The sequence below is a fragment of the Rhipicephalus sanguineus genome, chromosome 3, assembly GCF_013339695.2.
Source record: "Rhipicephalus sanguineus isolate Rsan-2018 chromosome 3, BIME_Rsan_1.4, whole genome shotgun sequence".
NCBI lineage: Eukaryota > Metazoa > Arthropoda > Arachnida > Ixodida > Ixodidae > Rhipicephalus > Rhipicephalus sanguineus.
This window is the reverse complement of record NC_051178.1, coordinates 190,718,722-190,732,850: the sequence shown is the minus strand read 5'-3', so window position 1 is coordinate 190,732,850 and position 14,129 is coordinate 190,718,722. Positions and strand designations below refer to the sequence as shown.

The window sequence follows — 14,129 nt, the reverse complement described above, 5'->3', positions numbered from 1 at the left end:
ACTGGTGGCGCCGCCCCGCGGTCAAAGTTGGCGACACACAAAGCTCTCCCATAGAGTGACGGGGAAGTTTCGTGACCAGTAAAAAGTATTTGAGCGACTATGGCGATACTAATGAGTGACAAGTGAAGCATCCCAGCCTCGCTACTGCCAGTGCAAGAAAAAAAACTAGACAAAAGGCGGTCTCGTGGTCAGCTGAAATGTGCGCCTGCAGAAAAGACGTGCTTCACTGCAACACGGAGGTGACACGTGGGCAGCATGACGCATGCTTCTCTCAACGTCAGCGCGTCATAATTTACCCATTCTTTCTGGCAAAATAGAGAAATTAATAAAGGGCAGTCCAACGGAATTCGCGATGTATGCGAACCTTCGAATGGCGGTTGTTCCTGCAATTTGTGCACTTGCACGGCTGGCAGAGTACTTGCATGCAACGCCTACTTCGAAGACTCAATTGGAAAAACTTCAATAATCATCTTTTCCACCCAGAACACATTGCGAATTCCGTCACACTGGTCATTATTAAATTCTTTATTTTACCAGAAAGAATGGGCGAATGGTCTCATCATGACGCGCTGACGCTGCGAGGAGCAGGTGACATGCTGCCCGTGTGTCACCACTGTGTTGCAGTGAAGCATGTCTTTTCTGCAGGCACGCATTTCAGTTGCTCACGAGACTGTTTTTTTTTCCCTCTTTCCTTTTTTTTCTTGCGCGGTCAGCAGCGAGGCCTGCCGTTTCCCCGGTTTAGCGGCAAAATTGGGACCAGGTATTGCTGGAAGACATAACCCTTGTAGCCGCAAACTAGCAGGAACAGCAAACGACCACCTCTGATTACTTTCAGTAATTCAAAGTTCCTTGCATCCCGCTTTTCGTATGTTTGGTTAATTCAAAAACCCACTCAATTAGATTTTTAACAGTCCCAGTAACTTTGAATTAACGAGGTTTTACTGTATGTTCATAAACTTGAAGTGGGGCTTCGCGGCAGTGCGAATTTCTCCTGGAAAGGTGTATTCACGGTATAGCACACCTACGCTGCAGTGAAACCACTTTTACAGGGGGCTACATGCGGTTTATATGTGTGTATTCGTTCATTTCGAATACTTAGAAATTTCCTAGAATTTGAATGCTGTAATATTCGTTCCAATATTTCAAGCACTCGAATATTTGCACAAGCCTATTTTTAATGCTCGCAAAAATTTACATTAACGTCTGTGGGACCCTACTTCCCCTCACAAAATAAAGCATTCTTAGGATGTGCTGTGAACTATCATTGTACAAAATTAAATGTTTAAATATTTGAGGCCTGGTTGCTGTTATTTGCACTCATTAGAGTGCTAGTTGTGTGCGATATTAGCTCTTCTCTCGGGGTCTTCATGTTGTCAAAATAGGTGTGGCAATGTTCTCATGGCTGGTGATCACTTGTGTACATTTCTAGGGCCCTACTTGCACAGTCTACTTCATCGACTACGGCAATGTGGCCCAAGTACCCCCTGAAAGCATTTGCCCACTTCCCGATCAGTGCAAGAATTTGCCAGCACAGGCAGTGCGCTGTGGGCTTTATGCCGTGCGTCCAGTGTCAGCCTCGGCTGGCTGGCCTGAAGAAGCCTTTTCCCTGCTGGCTTCCATGATTCAGGAAGGCACAATGTTTGCCAATGTGCAAAACTTGGCAGAGGGCTTCATCCATGAAGTGGAGTTAAAGCCAAGGAAAGGTGTGTGCTGCGCATTTTCGCTGCCCTAGCCATATGTGAAACTCAGCGTGGTGAAAATAGTTTGGTTCTCTCTCAACTCGATTCATCAGCACTAGTGTGAATGGCAAAAGCTGTTCTGGTGATCAAAGTAAGGAGTACTGAGGATCGAGTGGCAATGCCAGTAAATTCTGTTACGAAAAAGGGGGGCCGAGGGGGGTGGCTGAATCAGCAGCAATATACAGACATAGATATTTTGCTTGGTGATTGCCGGTTCAGCTCAGGCCGCAATATCTGGCCAACCTTTTCAAACTAATTTGCCAAAATAAAGGTACAAAGTGCAAGGTACAATGTCATTATGCAGGCTCAAGTGTCATTTTTTGGTGGGTTCTTAGTAGAGCTGTGCGAATAGCAAAATTTTGGGTTCGAAGCGAATTCGAATATTGAAGTGTGAGTGCGAATCGAATCGAATATTTTTCTAATATTTCTCGAATATTTCTAGAATATTTTTCGAATACTTCGAAGCGAAATTGAAGAAAAAAAAGTTGCAGAGGATTCCGAAGCATATTGTTATGAGATAGCAACATGAAAGCGTTTCTTTTCGCTAGGTTGATGAGGTATTGGCGGGATGGTGTTTCATAGTTGTCTTATCAAGGATGAGGCAATGTAGAGGCCGAATTCTATTTATGTACATGATTTGGTGCAACCAAAGTGTTGCCGACAACACTTTACACGTGATAGGCAAAGATGCCATTTCCTCAGCCTCTCCTCCTCCTTCAAATTCTGTGGAAGCCCAACTAATGTGGCGGACAAGGGTGTGCGCCCTTCAAGTCTGGAGTTACAAATCTGCCTCGTAGACGTCCATATATAAGAACATCTGAAATTTTGGATGCTAAAAAGCTTCCGCTCCCGATTTTTCGGACTTCCTGCCCAAGTTTCAGGTCCAAAAAGCACTAATTGAGCCCCCACCGCTGCCACATCTTTCATCTCCATGTTGGAACCAGCGTTTTCTTGAGTTAGTACATTTGCGACCGTATCAGAGTTCGAAAGGCAGCTTTGCCGCAATACGAGAGTGTAATGAGGTGAAGCATATTGAAAATCTGAAGCGGTCACTTTCAATTGGACGGTGACTGTATTTGTTTTTGTTAAGTTCGAATAGTAAAATTCCAGTGCGAATCGAATCGAATAGCAAACACTACTAGAAAAAATATTCGAAATTTCGAATATTCGCACACCCCTAGTTCTTAGTTTTGCTGGAATGCGTGGCAATGACAGAGCAGGTTACTTGACTGCAGACAATTGTGGACCACTCTTGATTAGACTAAAAGCACAGTTCAAAATCTACAGTAATTAGCAAGAACCCTGGGACCAGCATAGAAATAAGTTGTGTTACAGGACCTGTACAACAAGAATGGCACAGCTATTTTGAAGGCGAGGTAACATAATTTCTTTTGTGAACTAAATATATTATCCACAACATTAAAAGAATTGGTGTTGTCGAACTAATAAACCAAGGCCAATGCACCTTCATTACAGTGAGTCTTTGCTAGCACAGTACACATGCTTGGTATCAGCAAAGTGGTGACAACTACAGTAAAACCTCGCTAATTTGTACTCTGTTAATTGGGAATCCCGGATAATTTGTCTTATTTGTGCGGTCTCAAATTTTTACATGTAAATTTAACCGTATAATTGGTGCGGCCAGTCTCCCACTTCCCGGTTAATTGGCACACTTGGCCGCGACTTCCAAGATATGCAAAGGGTGTTGCGAATCTCGGAGGCTGTAACTAAAACCTGCGCACCCTTTTTTTTATTTAAAATACAGGTCTCGAAGGCCATGCTTTTTTTTTACCGGAAATACGTCGTAGACGCCATGTTTGAGCAATCGCCAGACGGCGATATGTGCAGTTGCGATCATTATCATCATCATCTCAACAGCGATGTTAGCCTGTTAGCCATGTTAGCCACCCTAGCGAATTGAATGTTTTGTAGAGTCTTTGTGTCATTTGGATGTCAGCTGGCGAGCATTGTGCGATTCGGTGCGACTACTCCGTTTGTGTCCGCTTGCGCACTCTTCCCTGTGAATTGGTTGATTGAGGTGTGCTTGGAAGAAAGATACCGAAGTACAAGAGCTTGTCCAGGCACGAAAAGGTCGGCTTAATTGAAGAGGCCAGCAAGTCGACGGCGTCGAAAACTGCTCTCGCCGAAAAGCACCATGTGCCTCTGTCAACACAGCGAGATACTAGCTGCGAGATCGACCGATTCGGCCACTAATGTTGACAGCGATGGCGAGCCCTCCCGAGAGAGAGAGAGAGAGAAAAACTTTATTAGCAAGTGTGTTTGGACCCCCCGGGTCCCTGGACCACTGCGCGGTCCTACGCCACGTCTACACGGTCATGCCTCTCACTGCGATGACATCGGCAGCCCGAGTCACCGCAGCAAGTTGCAACGCCGGGTCCCCAGACGAGAGCAGGACCTCCCAGTCCTCCCAGCTGGAGATGGCAGGCTTTCCCTGCGGGGGAGGATCAGCAGGGCAGCCGAAAAGAATATGGGAAAGGGTGGCGTGAGGTTCGCCACACAGGGAACATTCAGGGGAAGTGCCACAGTAGTGGGACAACAGTTGAGGGGAAGGAAGAGCACCCCCTTTGGCGGATGTCATCGATGCCTCGAGTGTTGTGTGCAGCTTTATCGAGTGCAACGGTGGTGAGGCTGAGATGCTGCGCCTCGTTGACAGGCTGGAAAACATGACTTTCGGTACTGGGAGCTACCGAACGTGTTGTCATGTTTTCTGGCTGATTTCTTTGATTTCTCATTGTTTCGGATAATTAGGAATCCCACTTAATTGGGATATTTTTCTCGGTCTCGAGGCCTTCAAATTAACGAGGTTTTACTGTACATTTTAAACCTTTTATAAATTCAGAATTCTTTAAATTCTGTGCATTTCTTTGGCAGTGGACCTCTTGTCCTACTCGATGCGTGTTGCTTGACTGCTGGTTTTTTTTTAGTTATCTGCCCAATATGCACAACCTTACAATCAGTAAAAGTGTACGATCTCTCTGGTGACGAGTGCCAAAGCAGTATAGTGGAAACTGCTGGTGGCATTAGCTCGACAGAATCAGGCGCGACTGAAGGCACAGACGGATTGGGTTCTAGGTTGACTGTGTTTCTAAAAGGTGCAGAATAAATTTTACAAACCTATGTCTCGCATTATAGCCAGTGTAGCAGCCACACACAAAACATGTAATCAGTCGTCGCCTTCATGCCGCAGGTGGACAGAGTTTGAATGAGCAGTTAGTGGCCAAAGGACTCGCCGAGCGCATGGCATCAGCCGCCCCTGCAGCTGTGCCCATACCCAAGGCTGTGCCGACTCCGGCCCGGGCTGCAGATACAGTGGCCTCACGCTTGAAGCATCCCCAGCTCGTGAAGTCAATACTAAATGTAGTCAAGGCTGGGGACACCCTGCCCATGCAGGTGACGGTGTCTGCCAGAAATGTGGTGTGGTGTCTCACCATGATCCCCGAGGTTGCCGCTCCCTTGGTCGAACTGGAGGAGTCTCTGCAGAAAGAGGGAAGTGAACTTGGAAACACGAGTGCTGCTCGTAGGTAAGTGCACTGTAGCATCTGGTAATAAGCCTGCCAGGCAGCCAGTAATAAAAGCAAGATTATAAACGTTCAGACGCATCTCCGAAAGCACAGTTGTAACAAGGAATTGCAGTCAAACCTCAATAATTAGAACTGTGCTTGTTCGAAAATCTTGGGTAATTATAATTTCTGTGATTCCATATTATTCTAATGTAATCTTGCTGGATAATTTCAAGTGGTGGCCTGCAACAACCTGGCCAATGAACACTTTCAATGCTGTGTGGCAATACACAATCCCGATTTTGCGACTAACCCAGTAAAACGATTGCCCTTTTGAACTGTGAGGCAACGCTGTCTCGCGATGATTGATAGCCTTGTTGCTGGCAGCGTAAGAACTGGGCCACTGTACATCTTGTGGACCACTGAACTGTGCGTCTTCAGAGGAAAGACGCGCTTCACTGTATCACAGTAGCCTTATGTTGCACGCAGGTAGCGAGTCACATGTTCTAACCCCCCCACTCTGTTCACTGAGTGCGTGCCTGCTACATCAGTGTTCTGTGCTGGATTGCGTTGGTTATTTATGTTGTGTTGTGTACCATGGTCTCATCTTTTTCACTGCCAAATGCTGCCACCTTGGTATCGTTCAAAAGCTGGTTCACTTTTCCACTTGCCATCATCTTCACATATGATGGCCGCGTAGGAAGACAGGAAAAAGATAAAATAATAATAAAAGCCAGATAGTGCTGCTTGTGCGCTCACTGATGCAGCTGTACCTGTTACTGCATCAGCCACGTACACAGAGATCATAAATGCTATGTTGAACTGACCAGCGAGACCTCAGCAGATACTGGCAACAGCACACATGGCGGAGTGCCTGCAGCAGGGGTTACTGTGGGCTTACACAATGCTTGAATCATGGTTTCCTACAATTACCTAGAGGGAACTCTGGCGCTGCGATCGTTCAGCCACCATGGGAATGATTGGTAGTACACAGATTTGCCTAATCTTCGGGCTTGTGGCTTTGTTTATTTGTTTGTCTATTAATACTGTCAACCTCAAGTGGGGGTTTTTACGGGAGTGGAAACATACAATTTAGAAGGTAACATACAATGTTGTGCGGCAATTCGAGCAAAAGAAAAATGGTCAAGAAGTACATTACAAAATGGAGACATACAGTGAACACGGGCATGTACCATTACGTTGTGCGCATTGAAAAAAATATAAACACAGGGATGTACACTTACATTGTGCGCATTGAGAACAAGATAAATAATAGAAATTGATGAAGAGGGAGGCAAAATATGACATCGTGCACACAGGAATAAAAAGATTTTAAAAATAAATACTACGACACATTTGTAACAGAGAAAATAAGTGACTCTAAAGCTGCAGTAAACGCACTGATGGAGGAAGAAATGATTGGACTTGGTAGTTTGTTCCATTCTTTTATTGCCCTTGGAAAGAAGCTGTATTTAAATGTCATTTTGGGTGACTGGGGGCTGTATGTACAGGCTGTGTCTGTGTCTAGAGTGCGGTTGTGTTTTGGCGTTTGTTTCGGATAAAAGAATGGATTGTTGTGAACTTTGTGAGCCAATTTGAATTGGTGAGCCTAAAAAGGTTTAGGTGGTTAAGTGGAACTGCTGAACATTTGCTGAACTTCGTCTTGCGACAAAGCGGATGCAGTCGACGCGGAGCCAAATGGAGCCGAAAGAACGAAGTTTAGACAAATCCGCGTACTACCAGTCATTTCCATGCTGGCTGAAGCGCCATGCGTTGCAGCTCCTATAGACACTAGTGCCAGAGTTCCCTCTAATAAATATTGTCGGAAACTCTATGGCTTGAATAGGAAGTGGTGCTGCTTGTTCCCAGCAGCAATGTGCAACAGATTCAATTAGCCTTACTATTGGTAGAATGAGGAAAGAACAGCGACCACTGGCGTAGGAGTGCTTGAGCGTCCTTTTCTTTCCTCCCCTGGAGTTTCAAACATCTGGGATGCTAGTGTCTCAACATTTATGGCACGTCTGCATTTATTAAATTACTTTTTATGTCGAACGCTTTTGCTGTTTCATTCACTTCGTCGTACTGACAATTTAGCATACTAACCAAATAAGGCCCTGAAACAGTAACAGTGCATGAGAAAAGCAACAGAATTAAAGAGGGTACTTAAAGGGAGCACGAAATGGGGAGGTTCTTACTAATCTGTAATTTGTGTGCATAATGCAAGGAAAGGAGTAAGCATCGGCGTTAGTTCAGTCTTTGCCATTTCTCGCAGTGTGACTTGTGGGGATTATGTGGCCTCCCAGTCTTCGGAAGACAAGCGTTGGTACCGGGCCTACGTGCTCGAGAAGACGGCCAGTGGGCACACAGTACGATACCTGGACTATGGAAATGACGAACCTAACACAAATGTAATACCACTTGCACCTGCACACAAGGCAGTCCCTGCTGCAGCGGTGAGATTGCTCACCTCAGACCCCACGTCCTTCAGAGTTGGGCAGGTGCTCAGTTTTTCTGTGGAGTCTGCAGAGGATGGCGCAGTTCGAGGAACTGCTACCTCGCAAGAAGATGGCAAAACGATGGGCACATTTTCTCTGGCTCCGTGGCACTCTGGTCTGGACATTATGGAACCTGTGGCACCAGCTGCTTCAAAGCCTGTTGTGCCAGCTGCTTCAAAACCCATGTCACCAGTTGCTTCAAAACCAGTGGCACCAGCAGCTTCGAAATCCACGTCGCCCGTTGCTTCGAAACCAGTGACACCAGCTGCTTCAAAACCTGCGACTGCTTCATCTCCACCTGTTCCAGTAAGAAAATTTTGAGTGTCTCTCGACTCCTCATTATCCTCGCACAAAATGTTGTACAGATATTGGCTAACACAGTCAACAGATAATTTTTCAAAGTCAGTTTTTTGGACATCCTTGAAAATTTGGACGCTCTCGCAGCAACGCCACAAGCCCTATAGAGTCAGTGTATATAAACTTCTAGAGCTGTGCGAATAGCAAAATTTTGGGTGCGAAGCGAATTCGAATATTGAAGTGAGTGGCGAATCGAATTGAATATTTTAGAATATTCTCGAATAGTTCTAGAATATTTTTCGAATACTTCGAAGCGAATTGCAGTAAAAAAAGTTAGAGCAGGATATCCGTAAGCTCCTCTTATGAGCATAGCACATGAAAGTGTTTTCTTTCGCGAGGTTTGATGAAGCACTGGCGGGGGGGTGTTTCATAGTTGTCTTATCAAGATGGGCAAGATGGATTGGATACAAAAAGAATACAATAAACAGCAAAGCATAAAGAAAAAAAAAAGTAAAAGTACAAAGTGGCTGGCGAAAACTACCACAGGACAAAAAAGGAAAAATAGCAGCGGGAATCGAAACAATTTTGATAATAAGAGATAAAATTATACAAAGAAACAACCATAAATATATTCACAAGATAGCAATTGTTTCAAAAAATATTAATATCTGTTAGAGCGAGTCATGAGGAAGGTTCCTAAGCATACTCTGGGTACGAATGAGATAGCAACATTTAGTGTGAAAGTGGAATCCGACTTTATTGCTTCAATTGAGCGATATGTATGAGGGCTTGTGAGTAATTTGTTTTTCAGATGTTGTTGTAAAATTTCATGAAAAAGGACATGTCACGAAAGCGAAAACTGTCCTTGCGGGGAATGTTATTACAATTGTTACGGGAGCTTCACAATGTCTAGTTGGCAGCTACAGCACCACTTGATGTGGACAACCCATGCTGGTGGTGCAATGGCAAAGATGGCTTATATATGCACATAAACACTAACTCTACATGCACTGTTTCAAAGTGTCGTCATTTAAGTATAGAAACGGGAAGGTATGCGCTCCCTACTACAGTTGGTGCCTGCGCACTCGAAACAGTAGGCGCTGGAGGAACACCATTAGTCCATTTGGAAGTGGCCCTACGCTGGCAAGGAGGCATCACACGCAGACTCCAAAGGCGAATTGCGTGACTGCGTTGTCACCAAATCGAATCACTGTGGACGCTGCATTTCACTGACCATAGTTTTCTACAATATTGCAGCGATAGCCTCCACCGCGATGAGACTACCGAAACGCTCGTAGTCTGTGCTCATTAATGTCTTATTATATTAGCCATGGTCTCAGTCTCCCGCAACGCGCCGTTCCATTCGCACAGGGAAAGTGTAATCAAAGAAAGTAGTGCGACAGCCAGAAGAGCGTCAGTCTTCGTTACGCTGAGCTTCTTTACTGAGCTTCACGTAAGGTCACCATCCCAGTGAACGCTTAAGAGTTAACAGAAAGTTCACACCACGTCCGGGCTCGAAACGCGATGCACGCCTCGTCTCCCCACTAGTCTGGCCGTGATTTCTGACAGTTCAAGCGGGTAATGCGGTGTGACAGCCAGGTGAGCGTCGCATAGCTATTTTTTAATATCGATGGATGCTATGACTGATGCTTGGGCTAACCCTGCCACCTCACGGTGTAAGGTGTTGACAAAATTACGCTGAATGGGACGGCCGTAGCAACGGTGCAACAGCGCGTTGCTGGAGCTAATTGTGGAGGTCATGCATTACTTTACTCACTCTACCACTCCCAGACGGCGACACTACCCCGCTAAACAAGAGCACTACAAGTGGAAAGTGTGAGAGATAAAAGGTACATTCGTAAAGCATCCTGCATGTGTGGCTGTGGCACAGTGGTTAGAGCGTCCATCACCTATCGTTGCGGACCGAGGGGTCGTGGGTTCGACTCCCACATATGGAACTTTTAAAAAATTGTTTCTTTGCCATTTGATCGTGTGCATTTTGTGGGCGTATTTCCGTCGTGGAAATGCGTCATGAAAGTCTTGGTGGAGCCTGGCATAAAACACCTTCGTGTTAAAAGCTCGCTGTAGATGTCACCGGCAGGTGCATGCTCGAGCCAGATGCCCAACGTGATGTGGAGTTGGTGGGCTGCTTCCATTCTCTTGCGCTTGCCATTAATCTTGCCGTTTGGCAGGTTTTAATTGGTCCTAGTGTATTAAAACTCGGACTTCATCATCTAGCATGCGGAAAACAGCGGACAGCAAGGCATGGTGTGCATTTGATTGAACATTTACAGTTTAAGGGGCGACCCTGCCTCTGAAATGACCTGGAATGAATACTGTATGTAGTAAAACAAGAATGGATGTTCTTAACCAGTTTCAACAAAGGTTATGGCACGCTGAACGTGTGCGAGTGAGTCGATGTCAAGCTGGGATTTTGCTCACGAAAGTTCACCATACCATAACTTTTGTTCAAATGGGTTTAGAACATGTATTCTAGCTTTAATGCATACAGTATTCATCCCAGGTTTTTGTGATATGCCAATTTGCTTAATAACTCTCACAGTTCAGAAATAAATATTACTCCTAACATCGTATATAAAATGTTTGATACTTCAAATATTAACTGTACTAGAAAAATAATTGCATATTTGAAATCTGGACATAAAAATCCGCTCAAAAATAAAGAAATATTTATTAAAGCAAGGTCTCCCTTTAAACCCGTTTTTTTGTTATTTATACTAATTTCTTTGTTTTTATCATTTTTGCAATTGGCCCTTGGTTTAGACAGTATTACACTATATGTCTGCCACTTCAGAGCATGCCGTGGCCTTAAGTTTGGACATAACTAACTTACTGTCTGCAGTTAGTCTGAGATACCGGCAACATCAATGCCAATGTGCACTGTGAAGCCACCTTACATGTTGAAAGACTTCAAATGCGGTTCTTGCATTTGCCATCCCCAGCAGCTACAGTCAATGCTTAGCCTCGTCCAGACTGGCGACAGCCTTCCCATGCAAGTGACGGTGTCTGCCCGGAACATGGTGTGGTGCCTCACCATGACTCCCAGTGTTGCTGGCCCCTTGATCCAAGTTGAACAAAGGCTCCAAGACGAGGGCAATGAGCTTGGTGACAAAGGTGCGACTCACAAGTAAGTGAACTGCTTCCACTTGGGATTGTATTTATTCACTGACCATTTTGGGAAGTTACCTCCCTAGTGTCTCCTCCTTCCAGTACATGGGCTGTGCCTGGCAAGGCTGTGGCTTTCTGAGTAAGCCCAGGTGCATGCAGTGTTCTATCAACAAGCATGTTACATGAAAGCTTCTTAGGGGCAACTCGTGCCCTGGCTAGTTGGTTAGGGAAGCCGTTGCAGTGCAAAAAAACAGAGTAGCGGCACCTTTCAGTGCTCGTAGTGTGTGGTAGTACTGTGCTCATTTGCTGTTTTATTTTGTGCTAAAGTGGTTTCATTAAATGGTTTCTTTCATCTGGTCACCTTTGGTGCAGTGATTTGTCCGGTTGTTGCTCAATTTTAACTGCTATGTTCCCTTTTCAGGGTCAATTGTGGCGATTTTGTTGCTTCCCGATCATCGGAAGACAGGCGGTGGTACCGGGCCTGTGTGACTGAGAAGACTGCCAGTGGGCACACAGTGCGATACTTGGATTACGGAAACGAAGAGTCCAACACAGACATTTTTCCTCTTGAACCAACACACTTGACAGTGCCTGCTGCTGCTGTTCGTGTGATGACATCAGACCCCACATCATTCAGAGTTGGGCAACTGCTCAGCTTCATGGTTGAGTCTTTGGATGGTGGCACAGTTCGAGGAACTGCCACCTCGGAGGAAGATGGCAGAAAGATGGGCACATTTGCTCTGGCTCCCTGGAACTGTGATCTCAATGCAGGAGAACCTGTGGTGTCGCCTTCTCCACCGAAACCTGCAGCTGCTCCAGCCGCTCCTGTAAGGCAGTTCTGTCATAATGAACATGATCTTGTTAACAGTTGCATGTATGGCGTTATAGATGCACCCTGTTCATTTTACTTAAAAGTTAGTTTTATATAGGAAACTTCAATATAATGAAATTCGCTGTAGAGCAAAGTTATCTTTCATTTTTTTGTAACTTCATGCTCGTAGAACCTTTTTTTAACCTAATTTTAGTGAAGCATGTTTATCTGTGTTAGAACATATCGACTACCATTGGCTGATGTAGGTGATAGGCAGCTGATGATGTCGATAGTGACTTGCTAGAAAGGCGGATTGATGTTTTCAGGAGCTACGCGTCCTACTACCATATTTACTCGAATCTTGGCCGCCCTCGATTGCAGGAGCTTAGTAGCAGCTTAGTACCGTATTTGCCTTCACATAAAACTCTCATCAGTGCCTATAGTCGGATACAACTTTAGACGTCTGTGGCATTCCCTCCTCAAAGGCGTATGCACACAAGCCTGCACCAATGGGCACGTCCTCCAGACTGACGTCATGAGCCGGACGACCGGTAACCCCGCCTTCAGAGAACATAGCCGAGTGTATGAACGGGACTATTTATTTATCCGCGGAGGCAGTTGGTTGTTCTGCTTCGGTCATCTGGGCGGGGCCTCTCCAGACTTCCTCAGTTGTATCCGACTATAATTTGGTGTTCTGGCTGTTGGCAAGTTACCAGCATGAGTCGCTGCAGAGGTGGTAGCACTAAATGTAATGGCCTATCACGTATCTTGAGAGCAATCTAAATAATTCAAGGAACAAATGTCACCAGCAAGGCTATCTCTGGCGATATCGATGAGCGAAAAAAAAAAAAAGAGAGAGAGAGGAGGTCGTTGCTTGTAAGAGTTACCACAGAGCTCATTTTCCAACCTGAACTTGAATGGAACTACCCTGGACTTGCTGATTAAAAGGATAAATTTCCTGTAAAGCAATCTGAACTAACATGCGCTTGTGCTGTGGCTTGTGGCTGATATTGCACTATGCTGTGAAATGTCTCCCTTTCTTTAGAAAACGCACAGATCAATGTACTATTAATTCCAGCTTTGGCACAGGTGTAGCAGTGCCTATACAGATCAGCATTGAAATTCTCTGGAGGCATTGTGGCAGTCTCGGCAAAAAACAGCCACCAACAGGCACACCTGTGTGAGCTATTGCTGTCAATGTTGTAGGCATGTAGCACTTTGTTTAAAATGAATAAGCTGCAGGATTGGTTGTGAAGCATTACACTTGCTGCTAGTTAGATCCTTGCTTCAGAATATGCAAAGGTGCGCAACATGCCACATATACTTCAACGCTTATTGCTATCTTCATATTGGAGAAACACGATCCACTTGTCATTATGCCACTATACCACTAAAGGCAGCTTGCCATGGCTTGTGTTTCTCATGCCTGCTTCTTTTGGCCTAACTATTTTGGTTTTTAGTTATAGAACTGCTCATAAGTTGCAGCTTGACTGTGTTGATATTAACTCATTAGTCGGGGTGCCAAAGATATGGCCTGTCTCTTGGCAACTACTCTTGTTCATTTCATTTCGGCTATACCTGTAAACTGTACCCTTTGAGCTGTGGTTTGTTCAGGAAGATCTTGTGACAATCTCAGCATTTAAGCTGAACACACCTGCCATAGCTGCGATATGTCTTGCGAGATGGACGAATCATTATATTGATTCTTTGTTCTGAGTGCACTGCTTTATGTAAAGTATGTTCACGTTGCCCGCAGCCTAGTGCCTCTCCACCTTCCCAACCATTGCCAAGCCAGCAAATGGATGCCAAGGTTCTGCATGTGCCACAGCGGAAGCTCCCAATGACCAAGTGCCCCATGATACCTGTCTGGAAAACACCAGAGGTTCTGTACCTACACCAGCAGAGCCTGGCGTCAGAGTTGCAGGCCATGATGGAGGCACTGAATGCCTGGGTTAAGAGTGAGCGGCCCGAGCCAACTGTGACAAAGTACTCCAAGGGGGACTATGTATGTGCACTCTTCAGCGAGGATGCCACTTGGTACAGAGGCCAGGTAGGTGTGCTTGTTTGTGTAAGGTTACTCGGCTGACATAGACAGTGTCACCTAAGTTGCCCGTATGTCAGCAACCTGCTGTGTTAC

General features: G+C 45.3%; 1 protein-coding gene across 2 annotated transcripts in view; it reads left to right on the top strand.

The window, feature by feature from the left end:
- LOC119387902 (tudor domain-containing protein 1) overlaps positions 1-14,129 on the top strand; it is a 72,101-nt gene that overhangs the window by 34,992 nt on the left and 22,980 nt on the right. For both annotated transcript variants that reach the window (XM_037655468.2, XM_049413732.1), the window contains 6 exons: positions 1,430-1,703; positions 4,948-5,281; positions 7,533-8,061; positions 11,016-11,200; positions 11,603-12,008; positions 13,749-14,042. In XM_037655468.2, the coding sequence (XP_037511396.1) occupies positions 1,430-1,703; positions 4,948-5,281; positions 7,533-8,061; positions 11,016-11,200; positions 11,603-12,008; positions 13,749-14,042 (2,022 nt within the window). The remainder of the gene's footprint in view (positions 1-1,429; positions 1,704-4,947; positions 5,282-7,532; positions 8,062-11,015; positions 11,201-11,602; positions 12,009-13,748; positions 14,043-14,129) is intronic.